This window comes from Alternaria infectoria (assembly GCF_024043175.1).
Source record: "Alternaria infectoria strain BMP 0036 chromosome Unknown scaffold_2, whole genome shotgun sequence".
In the NCBI taxonomy this organism is placed as follows: domain Eukaryota; kingdom Fungi; phylum Ascomycota; class Dothideomycetes; order Pleosporales; family Pleosporaceae; genus Alternaria; species Alternaria infectoria.
This window is the reverse complement of record NW_026250691.1, coordinates 1-24,001: the sequence shown is the minus strand read 5'-3', so window position 1 is coordinate 24,001 and position 24,001 is coordinate 1. Positions and strand designations below refer to the sequence as shown.

Sequence of the window (24,001 nt, the reverse complement as noted above, 5' to 3'; positions counted from 1 at the left end):
TCAAGGAATGGCAAGCCCTAGAGTCCACCAGTGATGGTCTCCTATTGCGCGCGGATCATTCCAAGGCATGGTAGTTTGACAGGGCGACTGAAACAACGTCCATGATCCATCGGATCCTGCGAGCTGTCAGATGCTCAAGAAAGTAATCCCCTTAACGGATCGTCACTGACCTGAGCTATGAATCATGCGTCATGTTGAATATGTACTCCCAATGCTTTGTTGGTAACAAATCTTGCGCTGCTGCGCACCTTCCCACTCGATCATCGTCGCGATGAAGTTCGTCCAGTACTTTGCGACATTCGCCATCTTAGTGCTACCTATACTCGCGCAAGACGATTTCCTGCGAAAACTACCGACCTGTGCAGTCAGTCGATGACCGAACTTTCGTGGCACCAGCGGCTAAGAACCACAGGCAAAGTGTTTCCAAGCTTTTATACCCTCGAGCAATTGCAAGCCCGACAACTTCGACTGTCTGTGTGCCGACACCACCTTCCAGACAGCATTCGCGAATTGCAATGCTGAAAGCTGTACTGTTACCGCATCACTCAGTGCGACCAACGAAACCTACGCGGCTTGCGGCATACCGATCAGGGACGAGAGCGAGACAATGATCGCTGTCACGACATCTATCGGCGCTCTTGCTGTAACAATGGTTATCTTGCGACTAACAGATCGGTTCGTCTCAGCCAAGGCGAAGCTTGGGCTGGACGACCTACTCATCGGGCTGGCTGGGGTAAGTCATGAGCGTTGAGCGTGCGGGACGCTAGAGCTGACGAAGCGTAGTTGGCCTCGTTGTTTCAGAACGTCCCTGTCATCGTCGGTAAATCCCTCCCAACACTCCATCTATAGATGAAATGGTCGACTGATGAGCCTCCTAGCGGCTCGTCTCGGATTCGGAAGAGACTTGTGGGGGATATCGCCAGCGGCGATAACAAATAGCTTCAAGGTAAGCCTCGCCTTTAGCGCCCCTTGTGAAGCTAAATTCCGCCCCAGTGGTTGTACGTTAGCTATATCATGTACCAAATCGCAGAAGCCTTCTGTCAACTGTCCATCCTGGCTTTTTACCTGCGGATCGCAACCTCGGCAAGACTAAGAACGTCTACGTACATCCTAATGGGGATCGTTACCTGCTTTGGCATTGGTAATACAGGAGCTATGATGTTCCAATGTCAGCCTATCTCATTCTTCTGGGACGGGTGGAAAGGCGAAACTAGTGGACGATGCACTGTCGACGTTCGGCTATTTGGATTCATTCGCGGCGCCATTGAGATCATGCTCGACGTGGCAATCCTATCGTTGCCTTTGCCCATGCTAGCGAGACTACAGATGTCCTGGAAGAAGAAGGTCCAGATTATTTCTATGTTCGCTGTGGGCTTCATCATCTTCATCGTCAGTTGCCTTCGCTTATGGGCTCTCGTAAAATTCGATCAGAGCTCAAATCCGACTTGTGAGTACTGCTCCTCCTGTTGGCTGCACAATGACTGACTGCGCAATCATAGACGACAACGTATCCGGTCTTTACTGGTGTGCAACCGAAGCCAACCTCTTTATCGTAGTCGCATGCATGCCTGCCATGCATGCGATATACCAGCATACAATTTCAAGGATATATAGAACGTCCTCAGGCTCCGGGAAGAGCAGCTACGTCTCTAGTGACGATCGCTATCGTATGCGAAGATCAGGTCATCGACTGTCTCTGGGTGGTATCTCGAAGGCTATCGATATCCAAGTCAAGCGCGAGGATTTCTCGGAGTCGGATGTCGAACTCGTAGGCCGGACAAACTATCAATGATGCTTTGGGTGGCGGAAGGGCGCGTGTGGGGTTGCGAGCGACGCATCAGGCGTGTAGCGAAGACTGGCGACATCTCTGTTGTCGATGACATGTAGACAGCCTGACTAATCGCCGCGAAGTTCGTTCTGGCAATGCTAAAGCTTCCGCGCTGCACATGTCTGCTGAGTTGTGAGATGGTAGAAGCTGCATTATCTAGAGGTAGCAGCCAATGACGTCATTATCTACCTACGAAGCACCTAGCCTGTTCGGGCAGACCACGAAGACTGAAGGGCGACACTTCCGTCCGTTTCCGTTCCTCTATTGTCTGGCGCCCACTTCGTGAACATAACAACTACCTAGGTACGCTTTACTACAGTGACGACTGCATCATGGCGCTCAACCCCGAGTCGACTGGTCTGACGATCACAACAGGCGACCAGATGTAAGCTCGCATCTCCACCTTGAAGGCTAACGCGTACAACACTGTTCAAGACACGGGGATAAAATTGCTGACTGGAATAGTGCGCGGATCAACCAACTTATATCGCCTTTTCTACGACTTCCTGCAGAACTTCGCAATCTCATCTATCTATTCACGTTTACAGATTCTGTGATACGTATGTATCCGCGGAAAGGCGAACAAAGCGCGACAAACCCTATCGGTCTCATTTGCTGCTGTCGGCAGCTCCACCGTGAAGCCAGCTCACTCTTACATACTACAGCGACCTTCGAAATGGAAATGGCCCTGCCTTATAGCCACGAAGCCGCTATCGTCGCCATTGGAGCTGAGCGGTGTGCGCGGATCACCTCGATTCAAATCTCTCTGTTGTCGGTAGAATTCCAATATGTACACTGGGCCCACCCGGCCAAATGGTTCCAGGAAGAGGTTGAATTTCAAGGGAGGGCTAACGCAAACGCGTTCCCGGCTTTGAACACGGTTCACGTCAAAGGTTCGAGGCTACAATTGTCACTCCTCAGTTCCGAAACTAGGGCTGACCTTGTGTGCGCATTTCGCCTTGTTTATGGAAAGCCAGCCATCAAGATTGTATTTGAGGCAGGACTGGAGGGTATCCTGAGAGCTGCCGATGATGGACAACCGTGAATGTGGGTCGATTCTGGTCGTCGTCACTTGTTAGTCGCCTACTCCAATTTCACAACGTATGTGTCGGGTCGATTGCAGGTCGCCAAGGCACGGGGGTGAATGTGAAATCGTATGTCCGCGGAAGCTTGAGCTAAGGCACTGCCATCGAACTCCCACGGGTTCTTAGACCTGCACTTGTATGTAACCACCTACACTCCCTTATAATCCAGTTTCAGCATCCAAGTTCAACCATCACTATGTCCTCAACACTTACATCAGAGATGCAGGATTGGATTACGGCTCCCAATAGAATCCAAGCCATGTAAGTGGTCTTGCATGTTCGTTGATCAGTCGCTGATAGGCATAGTACAAAGAGAAATCAGCTTACCTCGGCTCTTCTTCGGCTTCCTGGTGAGCTGCGTAATAAGATCTGGGAATATAGCTGTCTAGGCAGAACGATCAAGTCGGTTTCGTCCACATACGAAGGTGCGCCAACCTCTAACCGCGAGCCTGTTGGCCTCCTCTTCGCATGTAAGCAAATGCGCTGTGAAGCGACTCCACTCTTCTACCGCCTGTCCACCTTCGATATCGGAGACTTCAAGAGGTGGGAAGACCTAACGTCCATTCTATCCATGCCGCAAAACCGTATGATTACCACGATTTGGTTCAAACCTGTGTGTCGCCTGGTTCCACATTCTCAACGCGCGCCCCAGCATGCCATCAAGCGTATCGGCCTCCGGAATGTCGAATCCGAGTCGTGGCGCCTGTTTTGGGGCACTGCTTTACAGGCATACTTCCATGGACATGAACTAGATGTCATACCTCTAGGCTGTGAGTTGTGAAAGCAATAAAGACGCTAAGGTGCGCATTATATATTTCTTAACTATTAACTTACTGCAGTGTGTATAATTTAATATTCTAGTTCTCTTTTATTTTATCTATAGTACTATAATAATGTAAAGTAAGATAAGCTACTTATAATTTCTAAATTATATAACTACTATATACGCAAAGGTACTTCTTATTAAATTAAGAGAGATCGCAATCCTTAGAGCCTCTAGGCTGGATGAAGACTTTAAAAAGGTACCTTCGCCCAACCCAGAAAAATAAGATAGGTCGTAACTGTAATCGCTTAATGGATGGGCACATGATAGTCTGTAGTGATGCCGAAAGTTACGAGCGACAGTCCGATTCTTTGGATAAAAAAAGTCTATTGACTGCCACCGGAAGCTGAGTCGGGGATCGCGTGATCGGAACTGTGCTAGTGTGGAGCACAGGCAATGACCAGGCGGAGCAGGAACTGGATAGATGGCGGCTTTAGCATGTGTGCCAGCGATTTAGATAGTCGGACAACGAGAAGGATGATTAGAATGCAACGGTCTTTAGGATAATCTCCACCGGTGCAGTCGCGAACTAGGAACATTATGATTGCTGACAGTGACGTAAGCTGAGATGGAATGCGGGGGGTGTTCGGCCGAAGCGGTTAGCCTCGGCATCGGGGATGATGGCCGCCCCGAAGGCATCTTCGTAACAACGCGAGTTGTGCCCTTACGCCTTGTTTTGACCCACTGTGATACTACCACTCGAAATGAGCGCGGATGATCAGACGCCGAGAGTGGTACCTCCAAGTCGACGAAGAGACAAGCCCATCTTAAGTTGCACCCTTTGTCGACGACGCAAGTAAACAATCAGCTTACCTGCCCAAAAGAATTGCATGCTAATTGACTGGAGGTTGAAATGTGATCGACAGCAGCCATGCAAAACATGTGTCGATCGCGGACTCTCGCTGTCGTGCGTCTATGTTCGCAACCCACCAGTGCAAAAGGAACCCAAAATCCCGAACAGCGTCCATGACAGGATTGACCAACTCGAAAAGCTCGTCACCAACCTCATCGGTGGAAATCCTGTTGATACAGCTAATCCCGCGCTATCCAGCCCATCACAAGCGCGGCAACATCATAACGGAGGAAACAATGGTGACTTGCCTGGCACGCCGGATCGCGTAAATCTCAGCTGCGATGCAACAAGCTATACGAACAGTGGACATTGGACAAGCATACTTGATAGCGTACGTGAAACCTCTCACAGAGACTCTTACCTCTCTAATTCCAGCCCAGATATCGGAGCTGCGCGAACATCTCGACCAGGTGCCCGTATCGCCCGATCCGGATGATGAAGTGGTGAATGAAGTACCCGGTCCAGAGCTGCTGTTTGGCCGTAATGCCCATGCGACTAGAGAAGAGCTCCTCGCTGCTCTTCCTCCGCGGCCAGAAGCGGATCGTCTCATTGATACATTCTTCATGTCAATGGAATCTCATCCAAGTATGCTCACTACCTCGGTTGAAAGGCGTCCACTGATGTCTCCAGCCCTCATCCACAAGCCAACCTTTCTCAAACAGGTGAGGTCATATGATCATTTCTACCTCTAGTAGCTAATGATCATACAGTACAATGAGCTGTGGACACAACCATCGGAAACTTCAACTATGTGGTTGGGTGTACTCTACGCTGCACTGGCACTTGGCTTTCGTTTTCAAGCCGCGGTGAACGCTCATCAGCTTGGCGATACTGAACTGGCTCCTGATCTGGCGCGGATCAACTTCTATCGCGAGAAGGCTGCGCAATGTAAGCAGAAACTGGGTACAAACTACATGTGATGCAACTGCTGAGTCCGTACGTCGATATCTAGGTATGATTCTTGCAAACTACACCAAAACACCGCCATACACGATCGAAGCGTTCTTGTTGTATTTTGGTACCGAATTTCTACGCTCAACCGACAGCCAGTTCAGCATCTACATGCTTGTTGGCATGCTTGTACGTCTTTGTTTCCGAATGGGATACCACAGGGACCCGTCGAGATTTCCGAACATCTCGCCTCACGAAGGTGAGCTGAGGCGTCGTAAATGGCTCGTAGTCATGTCGCTAGATTTTACCACCTCTTCTCAAGCCGGACTGCCACGGACGATCATGCCGCAAATGTACGATACTCAAGAGCCCCGCAACTTGGGTGAAGACGACCTTCACGAAGACATGCTAGAACTACCACCCTCAAGGCCCGAAACTGAGTTGACGCAACTGCTTTACTCCATCGTTCTCACGAGGTTGCGAAGTGTGCAGGCCAGGATTGTAGATCTCGTCAATGCTACCTCGCTGCCACCGTATGGAGAGATCACGGAGATGGACGCCACACTAAGAGATGTCTTCGGAAAGATACCACAATCGCCAGCATCGAACACCTTCGACGATCTTAGTACCGATTTATCACCAGACTTCATGCGCTACACGTATTTGAACGTAGCCTTCTTGAAGGCCGAGCTTATGTTGCATCGACCCTACTTCGTACTCGGCCGAACCGATAGCAGATATACATACTCCCGCAGGGTCTGCTTGAACGCTGCTATAGAGATGCTTCGCCTCCAGAGCAAGCTTGACGCTGAGGTACAACCAGGAGGCAGACTAACTTCACCAGGGTGGCGTCTCTCTACCTTGAGCTGGTACATGTCTTCCATCATTGCGCAAGACTTCTTACTCGCCACTACCGTCTTGGTAGTCGAGCTTGATGAGGAACTCATTGCTCCCATCCCGCTGGGTTCTGAGCTCATGGAAAGCGGGGTGCAACTGGACCAAGCGTCCCCGACGCAAGAGGAAATCGTCGCGTCGTTGCGTTCCGCTTATCACATATGGATCAGAGCTAGCAAGAGATCGCAGGAGGCACGGAAGGTTGCTACAGCCGTGAAGCTTGTTCTCTCTAAAGTTCACGGCAGTGGGGTACAGACTACCGACTCGGCGCACGGTGAGCGGCATCTTATTTACTACCCGCTTACATCTACTAACGTCATCGAAAGCGGCTCACATAGGTGCCCAACCTGATTTGACTTCCCCATCCCAGATTTTCGACATTAACAATCTTGGATTTGCTGTTCCCGACTCGGATGCATTTGACATGGGCAATAGTGCTTTTGGTCACCCGTTCGATTTTGGCTTCATGCCAATGGATCTGGACCAGTATACCTTACCTCTCGATTGGGTACGTTTAGCTCGGCTCATCAGGTGCTGTTGGACTAACCCATGATTAGGGTGATGCGTTTCCCAACCTCCAGCCCCAGCCTCTTGGACAATATCCCCCAGGATCGTTCTTCTAGCAGTAGAACAGCTGCGCGTTCGAGTATCTTACCAACTCTCGGTCCCTCTCCGACAACCAAAAGCCTTTCGCAAATGTACTTGAGCGACGTGGTATCGCACAAGCATTATGTGGATAGGTCACGATCGTCGCTCCTAAAGTTCGGCGTTTCAGTCGCACTAGTGAAGCGCTCCCCGTTTCTACCTAGGTACGGGAGCTACCACCTCGCATTCGCGAACTTCACAACCGCTTTCAGTTCGGCACAACGCGCACTCCCAATGCGTGGGCCGGCCATGCGCAAGTTGTTTGGATGTCGACGAAACATCTCAGACCCCATCCATCTGAAGCGGGTTGTTGCTCAATGCCACGCTTTGGCCACGTCCTGCGACGCCGAAACAGGAACGCTGATCGCCGAATTCGCACATCCATCGCGATCTGGCGACTAATAGGATGTTTGAAACCACCGGTCTATCCCCGCGCAAGGCTACATGTGCCGTATCCGCGACAGTATATAGCAGGTCTATCATGCAACACTATAATCATGCGACAAGCCTACCACGTACATCCATGCTTCCCAGACATCGAGATTGAAGATTCCCGATAACCAGGAACAGTTGCGTCATGCTGCACGCATGTTGAAGCGTCTTACTTATCATCTCTGCGACAGTGCATATGTCTTCTGCTATGGACATCATACACCCGTCCTTATGTACTGACATCCGTCGGCACTGTCAGTCTCGCTGCTAGCGCCTTCCAACCACACGGTGTGTCGATGAGCAAGATGGATCACATAGAGGAGACCTTCTACACGGGGAAAGAGATAGCCATTGAGCCTGATCTTGGAGACTTGCGGAAGTCTACCGACAAGGCCCTGCCGGCGCCGCCCAAGACACCGAAAAGGGTGTTGATGAAGTACCGGTTCTCTGCTATCCTTTCGATCGCATTCGCGGTCGCAAGCTTCGTCTTCACGCTGATACTGGTACTGGCGGGAAGCGATGACCATATGTTTGGTGGACAGTACATCGTGGCAGTACGTATGCCGACCTCGGTGAAATGAAGACAAATGTTGACGAACCGCAGCTGAATACAACTACGATCGCCCGAGCGAGCTCGCAGTCAGATGCAACATCGATACGATCGGAAGGCGTGGACGGCGAGGCACTAGCAGACGTCTACTATCTCTACCTCAGGAAAGTTTGTTCGGGCTCCGTCTCCGATGCTCAAGACGATGCTTCCGATACTATTGTCGTAGAACTATGCGAAAGCTATAGCGAAGCCAGCGACAGTGAGTAGCATGCTTCCGAAGGCGTTGAGGCTCGACTGACCATACTTCTGTAGGGCTATTGACACTGACAACGCCGACTGATGGATCTCAAGACCCACTCTCCCCAATCATCCTAGTCTCAACACTCCTCAGGACTATGGCTACCGTATTGGCCGACGTACGATACACCGTCTTCGCTTCCTTGCTTGTCTCGCTCGTCGGTGCTGGGTTCTCCGCCGTCTCCGCCATCCCAGCCATCATCTTTCCACACTCAAAACTTCTCGCCTACTTCAACATGTTCTGGCCATTCCTTGCGAGCGCATTCGCCTTTGTCGCCGCCGTCTTGCTCACGGTGTTGATATCTGGGGTTTTCTCGGTGGCTGGTGACATTATCGACGTTGCTGGGGGGAAGCTGGATCAAGGTACATCCGTGCTTCTGATCGTATGGCTGGCATATGTACTAGTGTCGTTGTCGGTCGCTTACTGGGGCGTGGTATGGCTCGTGGAAGTCAGGCGATCAGGCCTCACCAGGAGAAAGAGAAGTGATGAAGAGGTCGGGAACTGGAAGAACATCGGGAAAGAGTTATGGAGTGACGTGAAAGGAACGAAAAGATTATGATACCCCGCTCATATGTCGTACGCGGCACACCGTAGCAAAAGCATCCAGGTTGACTGTGCGTTACATTCCTGAGTATCTCGTGCTATGGTGAACGTGCACACACCCGACTCGTGCCGGTGCTGATCGGTACTTGCTCGCATGTCTTCCAGCATACCCAGTCAGACCAGAGTCATATGTCGAGAGTGTGCATCTTGGGGCGGGATTCAATGCTCGTGCGGCGTAGAGAGTCACTTTCTGAGTTGTGTCAAAGCTCTGAGTTTCTTTGTGTCGAGTTGGCCCTCAACGGTACGCGCCAACGATTGGTTATCACGGATATTCGCTTCCGTTAGAGTCATATCGATTCCTGTATCGTAGCACAAAAAGGTTCAGTAACACCACGAGCCGCTGCTGGGTACACTAAAGGTGACTCGCCAGCCGTATCTGACACCACAGACCACTCAGCCAGACTCACTCCTTCTTCCGCCATGGTGCTCGTTCTGAGTTGAGTCATTTGGATAGCACTATAAAAGGCCTTCTCTGGTCACCAGTCTCTTAACTTAACGCTACCGAACCAGCATTCAAGAATCCAACGATTAATCCAGCAAGCCATACGTATCAACAGCAAGCCGATCAGCATCAACTATACCAACGAAATCCTTGATTAACTACCTTCGAGTCTATCCACGAGCCAATATGTCTAAATCTCCCGTTATGCTCCAGCCGGAAGAGTTGACTAAGGTCAAAAATTACGAACACAACCCTTGGTCTTTTGAGGATGGCAGTCTCATACACCCTGGTGCTTATCCTGGTCGTTACGCAAGCACAAAAGAGATCGAGGAACAGGAGGTCCCAAAGGGATTCTGGCGTGCTCTCGACAGAACTAACGAAGATATCAACAAAGCACAACGTAGTAAGAACGAGGTTTATGAGAGGTTTGAAGAACTCGATGCGCGAGTCGAAGCGCACGGCTTTAAGGGGATGCCCGAATTCAAAGATTACAATGGCGATCAGATCGTGGATTTTCTTAAGGAGGCGGGAGGAAATATCCGCAACCTTGTTGGAATGGGTCTAGGTAGTCTCGCTGACTGCGAAGAACAAGACTTTGAGGACAACGTGCGAGCACACTTCTTTCTACGCACGCTCTTTTACACGCTCAGTAAACGGGAGCATAAAAAGGCGAGAAGGAATAACCTAGTGAGTTTGAATCCCCTAATCAGTTGCGTGGCACAAAACTAATGACATCGTTCCTTACTTTAGGCTGATCCTCAAGGCTTCAAAATCTTTTATGAGGATTCCAGATACGTCGACAAAGATAGGGAATATATCAAAGGCTGGACCCTGCATCAAATCTATACGGATAACAAACGCATCGAGATTATCCCCAATTGTAACGGGCGTTCATTCCGTGGCACCCACGGAAGTAATGGGGACTATATCTTCATCACCTTCAAGCCCGATGATCCATTCCGCCAGATTCTAGCCGCCTACACATACAACAAGGGGTCTAATGAGAAGCTATGGACGGAAGAAGCAGATCCCATTATGCCACGTGCAATCATCTGCCGACGCGCGTTCGAGGAATTCGGTGAAGACAAAACCGACCAGCGTGTTGCAGATTGGTTCAGCAGATACTCAGTTGTCCATCAGTTTACAGAGGAGGACAACAAGATGTTTGGTGGAGCAATGTGGCTTCACATCTTGAAGCCTGAAAGCCAAGACAATAGTCCCGAAGCTCTGGGTGTACAAGGCTCAGCTTAGGTATGATTGGGAAATGTGGACGGATGTAACGATATATACAAGGATATTGGCGGTATACTACAGGGTGGGACGGTCGAGGCATGGCTTTCAAGGTTGTGTAATTAGATGCTGGCAGTCCATAGAATGATACTGTAGTAACATGTTTGGTTCTCCAAATTTCATGTTAAACCTCTAGGCATGGACGCGAATATTGAGGCACGATACTTGACTGGGACGTGAGTTCAACCAGATGTGAAAGAATGCTAATGGCTGTCGCGATCATGGTGAAAGACTGCTAAAGAAATCTCATATACCATGCATTTGACCCACTGTGTATAGCGTACTGTGGATTTCGAAAATTTCGAAAGTTTCGAAAGAAGACTTCTAAACAGATATCTCTTGTGCAAGCGCTCTGTGGCTATGCTGACGCACATTTCATGCATGTCGAACGTAGAGTGTGATGAGATCATATGTACAATGACATGCAACCGCTGCCTTGGAAAGACATTTTCACAAAAAGAGCTGATAGGTAGTGATGCATACCAAATCGAACATTGGTTGTACAAGATCTGAGCATCTGCCATAGCTACATTCCTCGCATGTTACGCCCAGAGGTTGCATCATTGTGCGACGTTCTTCGAGTCGTTGCGAACTACGCAACCACCTCAGATACCCGAAAATGGCACTTGCACGGTTGCCTACAAGCGATATTCCTGTTACCAGAGCTGAACAGATCGCTTTGAGTGACCAGGACTAGAGCAAAAATCACCTTGCATGAGTCAAGGTATTACTGCACTCATGGACAGTGGCACCAGATGGTTCGTGGGCCGTTTTAGCCGTCTTAGTCTCTCGCGGAGGTGAGTTCTACGTTTCACTGAACAGTCATAAACGTATAGATAGAACTGTAGTATTGAGCAATTCGATATTAGAGTCATAGACTGAGGAGTATAAAAGGCAGCTCTGGTACGTTTCTTCTTTTGCCCACCGAATTCATACATACATTCCCACGACACAAGCTCAACAATCCACGAAGACAAGTCCATCGTCATGCAGGCACCACAGCAAGCCCAATCGTCAGCAACAACCAACTGTATACCTGACGCACAAAAGGCTATGATTAGGGCTGCCATCACACAGGTGCCTGACAACGAAAGCGGACCATGGAGAGATTACGACAAAGTCGCTCACGTCGGACACACGGGTATAGGAAGGCACGCTACCACTCAAGAGCTCGCCGAAGGGAGTCCGCCTTGGATCAAAGAAACGCGTTCTGAATTCGCTCTATTTTGGTATGCGCCAGACATCAGACCATATTGGTACCATAACCTTGGCGCCCCGGTAGCATCCCTGATGTTGCCGAAGATCGGCTACACTGGTCTAAAGCGTCCCGACTCCACCCTAGACCGACCCAAGCCAGAACGATTTGGATACGATGATGAGTTGGGAAACATATTGTATACACGAACAACCATTCGAAGAGTGCTAGTAATGGGCCTGGGCACAATGAACAGAGCTGTAATGGGAGAGGACGGGTCCGATGAGTTCGTTCAAGCCCTCAGAGCCCATCTTTTGGCGCGCGTGGTAATCTGCGCTCTGCTCCACAAAGCAAGATTGGCCAATTCGTAAGTCTGAACCATCGTTATGAATATAAACTAACACAATATTTCAAGGCCTGATGCTCTTCCGTTGGAGATCATCTTCGAGGATCCATACTACACGGAATGGGACATCAAATTCTTACGAGAGGAATTCATCGTCAACCCTCCCGAACCTCACGGCCCACTCGTGAATGTCCGCGCGAGTAATGACGGAAGTGGATGGAACGGAGTAAGGCAAGATGAGAATGCGTACGCGTTTATTACGCTAAATCTGACTACTCCGCTTCGACAAGTCCTCGCTGGACACACCTGGGGCGAGGGGACACCTCACGCTGGATCCGCAAATACGCCTCGAGCGAAGAAACCCAGTCTCATCATTTGCCGACCCCCAAACCAACAATTCAGCAAGGACCAGAGTGATACTCGTTTTATGGATTGGCTAGAGAAGTATTCTCCCGGGATGAAACTATTCGCGGGCAATATAGAGGGCGTGGGAAGTCAATGGGCTTTTTACTTGGAGTCGGACGACTGAAGACTGGTGAAAGTAGCCCATTGTGGCGAGTGGTACAGTGAGGCTAGCAATCTATAGATGCAGATGAATAGAAGATGAAAATGCCCATCTGACATATCTTCTACACGTAAAATGGTGACCTCAGCATGGCCTAAATTGGTGTTCTAGAAGGCAGGCCCAACGTTCCTGCGTCTGCGCTAGCGGGGTGGCGAATCAGACGAGGTTATCAGCCAATCATGGCGTGAGACAGCCCCACCGCCTCCGCTAGCGCCAAGCTCAGGGTCAAGTACTCCACAAACTTCGAGAGCTGGACCCCTCTGCCCTTCACACACCCTGCAATTGTTCTTTACGACTGCCCAACATGCGGTCTTCAGTCTCTACCGCGACAGTGCCGTCAAAGGAGCCTGTTCCCCGAAGCTTCACTGTCAAAGGGGAGAAACAGCAGGAGCCAAAAGCCCCGAATGAACACGACCACTTTTTCTGGACATACACCGAAGAGCCCCATAGGACCCGGCGAATGGCCATTATCAAGGCACACCCTGAGGTATGATTACTATCAAACCGTTTCCATTGAGCATCACCTAACCGAATACAGGTAACGAAGCTCTGTGGCCCTGAGCCTCTCACTAAATACGTCGTCCTACTCGTCGTCTCGATTCAAATCCTCTGCGCATACCTCCTTCGCAATACCCCCGTCATATCATGGACATTCTTCCTTACCGCATACGTAATCGGCGCCACGGCCAACCAGAATCTTTTTCTCGCCATTCACGAGATATCGCACAACTTGGCATTCCGATCGCCCCAGGCAAACAGGATCTTTGCTGTGTTTGCGAACCTGCCAATTGGCATTCCATACAGCGCCTCCTTCAGGCCATACCACCTGACACATCACAAGTCGCTGGGCGTCAATGGCCTCGACACGGATCTGCCCACTGCCTTTGAGGCAATCTTCCTCGACTCAGTCGCTGGCAAGGCCTTCTTCGCGACCTTCCAGATCCTTTTCTACGCCCTCCGACCTATGTTCGTCTACGCCCTGCCAATGACCAAGATCCACCTCTTCAACGTCGTTGTACAATTAGCCTTCGACTTCGCGCTCGTTCGATTTGCAGGAGGAAGGGCATTGGGCTACCTGATCATGAGCAGCTTCCTCGCCGGATCTCTGCACCCGTGCGCAGGTCACTTCATCGCCGAGCACTACGTTTTCGAGAAGCCTAAGAAGGACCCGTCGAACCCCGCCAACAAGATCCCACTTCCCGAGACCTACTCGTACTACGGACCTCTCAACTTCTTCACCTACAACGTCGGTCTGCACAACGAGCACCACGACTTCCCTGCGATCCCCTGGACGCGCCTCCACGCGTTGAATCGTATCGCGCACGACTTCTACAAAGACTTGCCGCAGCACAAGAGCTGGGTGTACGTTATCTGGCAGTTCATCTGGGACAAGGACATCAGTCTCTGGTGCAGGATCAAGAGAGAGGAGGGCGGACGCAAGGTTGGCGCTGGCAGTGGATGGAACGAGGAAGAGTTGGGCTCCAACGAGAAGAAGGGCCCCATCCCTGGTGTCCTATAGATCATTTTTAGATGGTTTGCATATTTGGCGTTCTGAGCGGCTTGGTTTCATAAGAGCATAGAATCAAGAAGTATTATTCGTTATCAACAAACTCACTGTTCAATGCAGTCCACCCTTGCAGTAGCAGCGACCTAACCCATGACCTCTCATGCTGACAACACATAGCACGACCAGCATACCTCCAACCCGGCATCGCACATCTTCCATATAACTCAAACATGCCCAACAGCAGCAAGCTGCCAAAACGTCTTCCCGTCCCTCTTCACCTCCTGACAATAGGACTGCCTCGTCATACCCACAAACACCATCTCCCCAAATATCCTCACCAACTCTGCCGCCGGTGACCCCATCGGAAAAGGTCCCTTCGTCGGTGGCGTCGACCCATTCACAGCTACAGCATCTACAGGATACTGCGGATAAAACATCAGGTGCGTCGCTCTCAACGTCTTATAGAACGGAACCAGGAAGCCCAAATCTATATCCCACGTCCACATCCAAGACTGCTTTACCTGCAACGGTATAGTAGGAGTAGGCGCCGCACCGATCCCAGCAAGCGTGATACGAAGATTTATACCGTCTTTCCTCTCGGCGAAGATGGAACTAACCGCTATACTCCGGTCATCAGGTGTAGATTCAACGGTCAGCATGACGTCTCTGATGAATACAGTAGCGGGGCAGGTGGGTGTTCGGCGCAGGCGGAATTCTATCGCAATCCATTCTCTGGTTTCTTCCCCCAGGAATGGGAGTTTGGGAGTCAGGGTCCATTCGTACTTCTTTGATATTTCGATGCTGAAGGCCCATTTGTCGTTGTTGGAGAAGGTGAGGGTTGTGCGTTGGGGCGTTTCTGTTACGGGGGCGTAGAAGTAGGGGGTTGGCGGGGGAAAGGTTGCTGGACTTCCGGCGGTGAAAAAGTGGGTGTTTCGGGGTGGTGGAGGGGGAGGAGAAGGTGGTGTTTGCGTTGCCCCGTTTTGCGGAGGTTCTCTTGGGCTACCAGGGTAGTGGAACCTTGGTGGCTGGAACGGGTCGCGATGCCTCGGTGCGGATCTTGGAGGTGGCGGTCGTTGGGAGCCTGATGAATTTGAGGCTGGGGCCGGAGGAGGTCTCGCTGGGGGAGGTGGCGCAGTTGGTGCATTGGATGGTCTCACTGCCCACGCTAGGGTTCTGTCGTGAGCCTTTCGTTTCGACGGGTCAAGCAAGACTTCGTGCGCATTTGTCGCTAGTTTGAAAATCTGTGTTCGCTGCTCGATCTCTGCTGTTGACAGGTGCAGGGTCTTGTCGGGGTGGTTCGCAAGCGCCGCTCGCTTATATGCCTTTTTGATCACGGCGTCATCAGCTTGGATATCAATACCAAGGACCTCATAGTGGTTCGCGTTAGCCATGATCAAATGCAGAAAAAAATACAGAAGTCCAAGAGGTGGCGTTGGCGATGGGGTGTTTGTTGGCAAATACAGTTGTCCTAGAACGACAGAGAACTAAGCGTGGCGATGGTGAAAGCGAGTATGTTGGATAAGCGCACGCTGCGAAAGAATATCAAGCAAATCTTCCCATGTCATGATCACCGGTTCAGCATCTCAGTTCTGCTGTCCCATCATCCTTTCTCGTCTTCTGCTGTCGTCGGCCAAGAGTGCTTGGACATCGATATAAAACCCAGAGCTTCTCATAACTCTTCAAGCCTCTGAACGCCCCGGTCTTTATCCAACACCACCCTAACCATCCTACCCTTATCATCAAACAGTCCTTCGCGCAGGCGCTCTAGGTATATCTCATAGCTCGGCATATACCCATCAATGAACGCGCGAACATGCTCATCCGACATTCCCGACCCCTTGACCTCAATCATCTTGTGCTCTTGCTGCAGTCGCCACGTGTACACGTTCCTCAGATCGTCCGTGTCGATGTGAATGAAGAAGTCAAAGTGCTGAGGTCCCATGAAGGCGTCACAGTAGCGTTTTAGGTTGTCGTTCACCTCAAACAAGTGGGGAAGCTGATGGTTCGCAGGGGTGTTGACTGTGAGCTTCCCGGCTTTTGCCGACGAATGTCGTTCTTGGATGAAAGTCTGTGCAACTGGCTGGAAGCCGACGCACCAGCCTTCGAAGACGACAACGTCAGGCTTCTGTAAGATTGTTGGCCATTCTGATTCGGGTGCTCGGTCGCCTTCGCCGTTGTACTTGCTCTTGTCGAAGCTGGGTATCTTGAGGTCGCCTTTCCCAGTATACTCTTTCTGATCCCCGAAGAACTTATGGGCTAGCTGTTCGTCATGTGTACCAGGCTGTCCACGAGTACGGTAGAGCTTGTTGTTTGGATCCCGATCCCGCTGGGCCACTAGCTCATCATGCGTCTTGTAGAAATCGTCCAGTGAGACCGTTATCGTATGGAGGCCATGGTCTTTCGACAGAATTTTGACCAGCTCTGATGCCCATGTCGACTTTCCTGATCCTTGCAGGCCAGTGATACCAAGTATGATAGGCTTTGATGACTCCTGATGTTGCGACTTGATCTTGGGAAGTAGGACCTCGAGCGCCCTGCGGATGTTGTCTGGTAGGCTAGACATGACGTAAACTTTCCGGTGTGTGTAGTCCTGTAATCTTCAGGTACGACCAGTGTTGGCTCTCGTCTAGCCCTGGCTGTCATCCGAAGTATATATTAGCGGACATGTATAGTCCGGAGTGAAGTCATTCGTACCCGCCGCATCGATGTCGGCCCGAGCGCACCCCGCACTTTCCACGAGCTGTCAGAGTACCATCTGTCACCACCCCAGAGACAAGGCTACAAACCGAAGATTTGAAGATGTGACCTTCAATGCAGAGCCATGCGCTTACGGTCGTACAAACCGTTATCGCCCCTGCCGTTATATTGCCTATTCCCTCGCTACCGGCAACAACCACCTAGCACGACACCGCCGTGTCAAATTTCCACAACACCCAAACCAATAAGCTACGCAGCGGCACAACACCAAGCAAATTACCGCTGCGGCCTCGCTACCACGATCTAATGCCAGGGCGAGCAGAAGACGAGTTACAAAGTTACTGCGTTAGGAAAGAAAAGAGGAAAAGTGTGGATTGTGGCATGCGATTTCACGGTTCCGACTGTGACAGTTCACCGCCTCTTACGCTCGTGAACCACTGCAGGTGACGGGGTCGAAATTGCGGTCGCGCAAGCGTCCCAGACATGGTTACGGAAAGTTGTGCGCTGTTCGTGTTTTTCTTGTGGTTCTGCGTGCTATTTTTGGTAGCTAAGAGAAAGGAAAGGGACGGTTCAAGTGCGCGAGTCATGCAAGTACGAACTCCTTTCCTCATATAACCGCGATGGCAGGTGCGGGATTCATACTCGTCAGTTTCTCGAGTCTTTCGGCTGTCATCTGGTACACGTCTGGCAATCCCGTCGCACTCCAGGCTTCTCCCTTTATGAGCTTCACCAAGCCAGGCGCTGCTGTAAAAATTCGCCCCATCCCACTGTCCCGATGTTAGCCTGGCACCTCTTCGTGGACTATTGAACTTACTGTCCATGATGGCCGGCACAGATATATTGACCAGACTTTCCGGGTAGCTCTCCGACGAACGGCACACCATCCGCACTCAGCCCGATGATGCCACTCCAACTATACTCAAAGCCCTCCCCTGGACCTGTAGGGGCGTCTTTCCAACCGTCGAATTCGGATTCTGCAAACTTCCTGACATGCTTTGTCACACTTTCTAGGTTCGCAAGTCCATCGTTGATGCAGTTTTCTGGGTTCTTCTCAACCCACGCATCCAGTTCCTTTTGGCCTGGATTGGAACCACCGAACATGATGTTGCCATCGGAAGACGAACGCGGGTTGATACTGAAGAACGCACCATCCGGTAGCAGGATTCCATAGGAGTTGCTAATAGCTTTGGAGCCGCTGAAGGCTTGCGGCGGAACTACTCTGTTGCACATGTGCGGCTTGGGCGTGATGATACCGCAAAGTGACGGCTCGAGAGCTGCGCTGTACGCATTCGTAGCATGCACAACGGCGTCACATGCGATGCCTCCTCGTTCCGTATTGATCATCCATTTCCGAGATCCTGTCCCTTCTGAAATTGACTTTGCAGTAGTGCGAGTTTGGAGGTTGACGCCTTTGCTGATGTTGTCGCGCATGATGTGTGCAGTCAACTTCCAAGGTTGGAGGGTCGATGCCTGCCATGCGTAGCAAGCTTTTGCACTCTTGATCCGAGACCTTTGCGCCGCTTCAACAGGATCGTGGGTAACTTGGATATGGTCAACCTTTCCACCTGCTTCCACGTACCTCTCAAATATTTCTCTAGCTATCTTCGCAACTTCTTCGTCCAGGGGAACATCCAGGGTCTCTCCAACCCAGAGATCGCATTCCACGTTATCCTCTTTGACGTATGCTACTAACGCTTCCCATGTAGCTTGCTCGTTGTCCAAGATCTTGACCGCCTGCTCATGGCCGTACGCTTTGGCGTGTTTCCCGTAACCCCGCCATTGATCAGGTTTGCAGTGGCCCGCGTTGCGACCTGTTGCGCCAGAGCAAAACTCCCGCGCTTCGAGAATGACCACTTTCTTTCCGGGAAACGTCTCGAGATGGTGCTTAGCAACGAGCGTCCCGGTGATGCCTGACCCAATGATGACCGTATCGGCTTCTTGTGGCAGCTCATCGGTAGTGCGGTGTTCCAGGAGTGGATCGCATCGGACTTGCTGCAACCAATACGAAAGTGACTGTCCACCTTGTTTGGGGAAACCTGTGCGGCCGTGACTTTGCGGTCTCGATGCGTATTCCTCTACGTTGAGGGCGGCTGATGTTTCTGGAAGCGTGACGCTGGGTGCACCACCCATTCTGGGGTTATCTGAGTTCACTTGCTTCATGTTGGAGTGACAGGAGTGTGTATAGAGGATGTGGCTCTAGAAGGGGCTAGATACGTTAACAAAAGCGATCCTTCAAGCCCTCTTTGATAGTATCACGGCGATGTCGCACATCTTTACACCACTCGCTTACTTACTCTTCGCTGTATTCGATTGCTGTTACGGCGCGTGAATCAGGCGTAAAGTGTTGGGCGTGCAGCCTGGAGATAAGCTGTCAGTCGCACCTTGCCCCACATGCTCGTCACTTGCTGCAGCATCATCGTTTCCATCAGACTTGCGGTATTCCAGCCACCTCGACAGACTCTCTAAATGCGTCCGCCCATCTTCGTCGTATGATCATTACTAACCAGTCGAAGCAGTCGCAGTGTCTACCTTCCAAATGTCGACACGTTGCGACTATAGAAGTAGCTGCACACGAAGCCAATGTCATCGCACGATTTACCGCCTGAGTCGCTGCATCATATCCCTGCTAGTCGATGTCTCCTTCGTCTTCGGCAGGCAGGCGTCAAGATTGTCACTCTGACGCTGGTCAGAGAACACTTCGTAAAGATGCGAGATACGCGTAGAGCAAGGAAGTCGAGCCCGGCGTTGATGCCGACCGTCACATGATTTTGGTGTTCCTTCCAAGGTTTAACCAGGATCACTAACTCTCGCTAGCGCCAAAAGTGACCAGGATGAATAACTTTTTGACCAGGACGAATAACGTTTTGACCCGGATCAATAACTTTTTGACCCGGATCATTATACGGAGACACGCGTCCCTCTAGTCGCTCCGAGACAGCTCCCGCTTGTCATGTTATTGTCTCAACGTATCTCCGCGCAACGCGCGTGATTACCTAGATATCTTAAACATCCTGACGCGACGCGTCACAACTACATATCAAGACATCACAATACATTACCATCACGTCCACGTCCTACGGAATTGTGAGCAGCAATGGAAGCGCCACGTAAACGACAACGCGCCAATACGAACGGCGACTCAGCTGTTCCGCAGACAGCTCGAGCGTCATCCGTCTTGCCTGCACCCGCAATACCCGAAGCCGACATGAAGGGCTTCATCGACATTTTACACGCCGCCGATAACGGACAGCTCGTCAAGGATTTCTCACTCGAGTGTTATATTGTTTCGCCTATCGTCGCCTCGATGATGCGCCGCTTTTACAATTATCACGGCCAGCTCCAAGAAGAGCGGAGCGTGGAGGGCGCCGGAGAGACCGGACCAGGCGACAGAGCAGGACTTGAGCATGGGGTCGATGCAGTTGTACAGGACGGAAGCGAGCGGGATATCCGACCTACTGCCATCGACTTCCAGTATTACGCAGACCACGTGTGGCACGCGATCAACGAGCGCTACAGCAAATGCAGTAGCTCAAAGCAATGGGATGCTTCATTCGTTGTCACGAACGAGATAGATGACATCACCAAGGTCATCCAGGACAAAGCCACTCAAGCACATGCTCATCCCGAAACGCAGAGATCAGCGCTTGAAACGCTGCGCAATATCGGAGTGGCTATATGCAATAGCACAGACGAGATTGGTTACCGCATCCGTATTATGTTCCAATTGCATACTGGCCTGCTTGACGCCATGAAAGCCATCATCGACAAGATGACCGATGACGAGCGCAAAAGGCTGCGCGAGATGCAGAACGGAGAAGCAAGCTTCGTGAAGAAGATGAGGAGGTTTCAGCGTCTTGCAGGTAGTTATTGTATTCTCAAGGGCGTTGGAGGAGTTATCGAACACCTTTATGGGGAGGAAGCTGAAGTGCTAGAAAATTTGGAGGAGCCAGACTCGGACGAAGGTGAAACTGGCTGGGAGTCAGGTTCGAGCTGGGGGCCTGGAGTCTACCGTCCTTATTACAGACCGCCAATCAACTACCGAGGATGGTGAAGAGTGAAAGAAGTATAACAATCTCACAGTTTACTGAGAAGCAATGAGCTTTTCATATGCGCTTTATGTCTAAGTAGCTGGTGTTGAAGGTTGTCAATTGCTGGACGATGTCTAGCAGGAAACTCATCACCGAACTCGGAAGAAGAGGAAGATTACTTAGACCATTTGAACCTCCGCGGCAAGCCCATACTGAAGTAAGATTAAAGTATGCACAGCGAAGGTCTTAGTATCCGAACATAGGCTTCTGTCCTAGTGATGCCGGCTGATCCAATGACCCGGGATTTGACCGACGCGTGCTAGCGCAACCGTTTTGGGAGGGCCGACGCGTCACGTTCGCGACCTCCTGAACAACCGCTCACGCGTTATTCATCATCTGAACCACGACCTAATCAATTGGACAGCATCTTTTTGACAACACAAAACCATGGAAAATTCACGAAAACGTCAACGCGCTAATTCCAATGGCGACGCGGTACCTTCGCAGCCGCCTGCACAAAGCAGTATTCCTCAACCGCTTCATCAGTCCATTCCTCAACCCCATCATCAATTCATCCCTCAATCCCTTCATCAATTCATTCTTCAGCCCCCTGAGATCCCAATATATAGCCTTTTTGGATGTATCGAGACCCTAGATACTATGGATGACGGCAAAACGATTAGAGAGATTCTGTATGGTGCAGCCCTGAGGGACTCAACCACCGCTTGGGAGTTGCGCAAGCTCTACCACGAGCACGTCCAGCGTGAGCAGTCAAAAGTTATCGACTTCGATCCAGACTCTAAGAGCGTGTGGTCGGCTATCAACAGGCGTTACAGCGGGATGAGTGGTTCAAGGCAGTACGATATGGCTTTCGAAGTGCTAGAATCTGTAACCAGCACCATCAGAAGCATCGGTGATGAGGCGAGTGCTCAGCACACCTCCTTTGGTACCAAACGATCCGCTCTTGAGACGCTGCGCAAAATAGGCAAGACGATTTGCTTGAGTGGCGATGTCATCGGCCACGAAGTTCGTAAACAGTTTGGCGCTGAAACGGTATTGGAGGATGCGATGAATGCTGTAGTTGCCAAGATGAGCGAGGAAGAATGTGAGAAGATGTGTGCCATACACGATGGACGGTCGACTTTCTTGCAAAAGATGGAGGAGCTTCATCAGCTTGCCGAAGATTATTGCATCTTCGCTGATCTTGGGGGTGTGCTCGATGCGCTTGCCGGCGAGGTTAACGAGGAAGAAGATGAGAACGAGAATGAGGAAGAGGAGGGCGAGGAGGACGATGAAGACGATGAGGACGATGAAGAACATGAGCACGAAAGCCCTGCCTCAGATGTCCCTAGGCACAACATATATGGCAGAGGCCTTGAGTTCGACAATTCGGAAGAAGAGATGGAGTGGATGGAGTGTTACGACTCTTGCGGTGCACCCAAAAACGACGCGAAAAGCCGATGGGTTTTGGCTAAATACGAGAGGAAAAGGGCACGGAGAGGATGATCTATCTTTGTTCCTCCGGTTTGGGTGCTGCTTCCTGTTTTCTGTTCTACTTCTTGTAACTCCCACGCGGACCTCTCGTCGAGAGCTTGCCCTTATTCCTAGTCTCATTATCTTAAGTCGTGTACGCCGCCAGCATCTGCGCAGACACCAGCTGGGCGCCGTTTTCTTTAAGAACTTTGTAAATACAAACAGCACGGACTTTTCCGGATGGAACAGGGATCACGATCCTGTATAGATGCTCTGCTTATTAAGATGACGTTCTCGTTTCCGTGGTGGAACTTGCCGGATCGCGTAACCTCGCGACGCTGTCGCGACAACACGTTGACTCTTCCTCGCATTTGCGCGAAACGCGAGTTACACCACATTCGTAATTTATCTGGTGAACAAAATGACGGAGCCATCACTCAAGCGACAGCGCGCCGAGAGCGACGTGAACCCACCTGTAACAGCCAAATCATCCACCACAACGATCACAAATATACCGGACGAGAACCTTTACACGGCATTAGAAGGCCTCGACAAATCACCTTCGAAGAATACTTTCAGCCAGCACATGCTCGTCAAATTAGCTGTCCGCGACCTTCGATCGCAGCCCAAATCCGACAAGAGTACCATTCCCACCAGCAACGGCAAAAGGTAGAAAAGGCAGAACGAAAGCAGCACAAAGACTTTTCATACTGTGTCGACGCGCTTAAAGATGCCATATTAGACGAGGAAGCAAGCTCAGTAGATGATGAAGCAAGCTCAGTAGACGAGGAAGCAAGCTCAGCGCACCTACCAAGAGATGCCGGACGGATTGCAAGATGCTTCGTCACAAAGATGCGCGAGATCAAGACTCAAACACACCTCTATTCGTCTTTTGAAACAAAGAGGTCGGCATTGGATACGCTCAGACGAATGGGATTTACGCTGCTCAATCACACAAACGAAGAAATGCAACAGCTATTTCCGGGGGCGATCACCACTGGCGAATCTGACGAGTACTGTCTCGAAATAATTCAGATCGTCGAATCCATGTCTGCGCAGGAACGCAAGGACCTGGCTTTAATGCCAGTAGACGGTGCGACGGTGGCGACTACAGGACTGGTGGGACGAGGGGGAAATCGGTACGCGGACACGATGCTGGAGTTATACGAGCGTCTTAACGAGACAGAGTTTCTTTCTGCCTACCATTTGAGTCTCTTCAATGATTCATTGTTTGAATCTGATGAGAGTGATGACGGAAGCGAGGGCGAGGACAGTTCCGAAGATGAGTAACCTTATTGGGAGGACCCCATTGAGCAGGAGCATGGAGCATGGAGCACACCTAGAGCGGCTGCATGCGCGGATCTTATTATATGGGGAAAGAAAGAGGGGCCACCTAGCCAACGACGAAGGCGAAGCTATTAGTAGTGTTTTATGGACCGGAACATGCACAAAAGCGCGTTGTAAGATACCACGAACCCATCCTGAACGTTCAAAACCAGCAATTTCCGTTTCGTCCTGTCCTCCCAACACACACACACACACACACACACACACAC

General features: G+C 50.9%; 10 protein-coding genes across 10 annotated transcripts; 8 read left to right on the top strand and 2 right to left on the bottom strand.

The window, feature by feature from the left end:
* Window positions 1-271: 271 nt before the first annotated feature.
* On the top strand, window positions 272-1,792 carry J4E92_001448 (uncharacterized protein; the record flags this gene model as incomplete). The annotated part of the gene is made up of 5 exons (XM_051492860.1): window positions 272-364; window positions 413-733; window positions 784-820; window positions 1,151-1,447; window positions 1,626-1,792. The coding sequence occupies 5 exons, from the start codon at window positions 272-274 to the stop codon at window positions 1,790-1,792; spliced, it is 915 nt and encodes a 304-aa protein (XP_051356091.1).
* A 3,078-nt stretch (window positions 1,793-4,870) lies between these two features.
* Window positions 4,871-8,785, top strand: J4E92_001447 (uncharacterized protein; the record flags this gene model as incomplete). Its single annotated transcript, XM_051492859.1, has 9 exons — window positions 4,871-5,174; window positions 5,220-5,251; window positions 5,300-5,477; window positions 5,542-6,648; window positions 6,701-6,882; window positions 7,643-8,005; window positions 8,056-8,260; window positions 8,377-8,593; window positions 8,704-8,785. 9 exons carry the CDS (start codon window positions 4,871-4,873, stop codon window positions 8,783-8,785), a joined length of 2,670 nt encoding a protein of 889 aa, XP_051356090.1.
* A 745-nt stretch (window positions 8,786-9,530) lies between these two features.
* J4E92_001446 (uncharacterized protein) lies at window positions 9,531-10,595 on the top strand (the record flags this gene model as incomplete). Its single annotated transcript, XM_051492858.1, has 2 exons — window positions 9,531-9,950; window positions 10,212-10,595. The coding sequence occupies 2 exons, from the start codon at window positions 9,531-9,533 to the stop codon at window positions 10,593-10,595; spliced, it is 804 nt and encodes a 267-aa protein (XP_051356089.1).
* A 1,329-nt stretch (window positions 10,596-11,924) lies between these two features.
* Window positions 11,925-12,704, top strand: J4E92_001445 (uncharacterized protein; the record flags this gene model as incomplete). Its single annotated transcript, XM_051492857.1, has 2 exons — window positions 11,925-12,196; window positions 12,245-12,704. 2 exons carry the CDS (start codon window positions 11,925-11,927, stop codon window positions 12,702-12,704), a joined length of 732 nt encoding a protein of 243 aa, XP_051356088.1.
* A 340-nt stretch (window positions 12,705-13,044) lies between these two features.
* J4E92_001444 (uncharacterized protein) lies at window positions 13,045-14,259 on the top strand (the record flags this gene model as incomplete). The annotated part of the gene is made up of 2 exons (XM_051492856.1): window positions 13,045-13,227; window positions 13,279-14,259. 2 exons carry the CDS (start codon window positions 13,045-13,047, stop codon window positions 14,257-14,259), a joined length of 1,164 nt encoding a protein of 387 aa, XP_051356087.1.
* Window positions 14,260-15,916: 1,657 nt separating this feature from the next.
* On the bottom strand, window positions 15,917-16,810 carry J4E92_001443 (uncharacterized protein; the record flags this gene model as incomplete). The annotated part of the gene is made up of 1 exon (XM_051492855.1): window positions 15,917-16,810. The coding sequence occupies one exon, from the start codon at window positions 16,808-16,810 to the stop codon at window positions 15,917-15,919; it is 894 nt and encodes a 297-aa protein (XP_051356086.1).
* A 741-nt stretch (window positions 16,811-17,551) lies between these two features.
* On the bottom strand, window positions 17,552-19,104 carry J4E92_001442 (uncharacterized protein; the record flags this gene model as incomplete). Its single annotated transcript, XM_051492854.1, has 2 exons — window positions 17,552-17,711; window positions 17,759-19,104. 2 exons carry the CDS (start codon window positions 19,102-19,104, stop codon window positions 17,552-17,554), a joined length of 1,506 nt encoding a protein of 501 aa, XP_051356085.1.
* A 934-nt stretch (window positions 19,105-20,038) lies between these two features.
* Window positions 20,039-20,995, top strand: J4E92_001441 (uncharacterized protein; the record flags this gene model as incomplete). The annotated part of the gene is made up of 1 exon (XM_051492853.1): window positions 20,039-20,995. The coding sequence occupies one exon, from the start codon at window positions 20,039-20,041 to the stop codon at window positions 20,993-20,995; it is 957 nt and encodes a 318-aa protein (XP_051356084.1).
* Window positions 20,996-21,632: 637 nt separating this feature from the next.
* Window positions 21,633-22,478, top strand: J4E92_001440 (uncharacterized protein; the record flags this gene model as incomplete). The annotated part of the gene is made up of 1 exon (XM_051492852.1): window positions 21,633-22,478. One exon carries the CDS (start codon window positions 21,633-21,635, stop codon window positions 22,476-22,478), a length of 846 nt encoding a protein of 281 aa, XP_051356083.1.
* A 388-nt stretch (window positions 22,479-22,866) lies between these two features.
* On the top strand, window positions 22,867-23,735 carry J4E92_001439 (uncharacterized protein; the record flags this gene model as incomplete). The annotated part of the gene is made up of 2 exons (XM_051492851.1): window positions 22,867-23,086; window positions 23,119-23,735. The coding sequence occupies 2 exons, from the start codon at window positions 22,867-22,869 to the stop codon at window positions 23,733-23,735; spliced, it is 837 nt and encodes a 278-aa protein (XP_051356082.1).
* Between the last annotated feature and the right edge of the window lie 266 nt (window positions 23,736-24,001).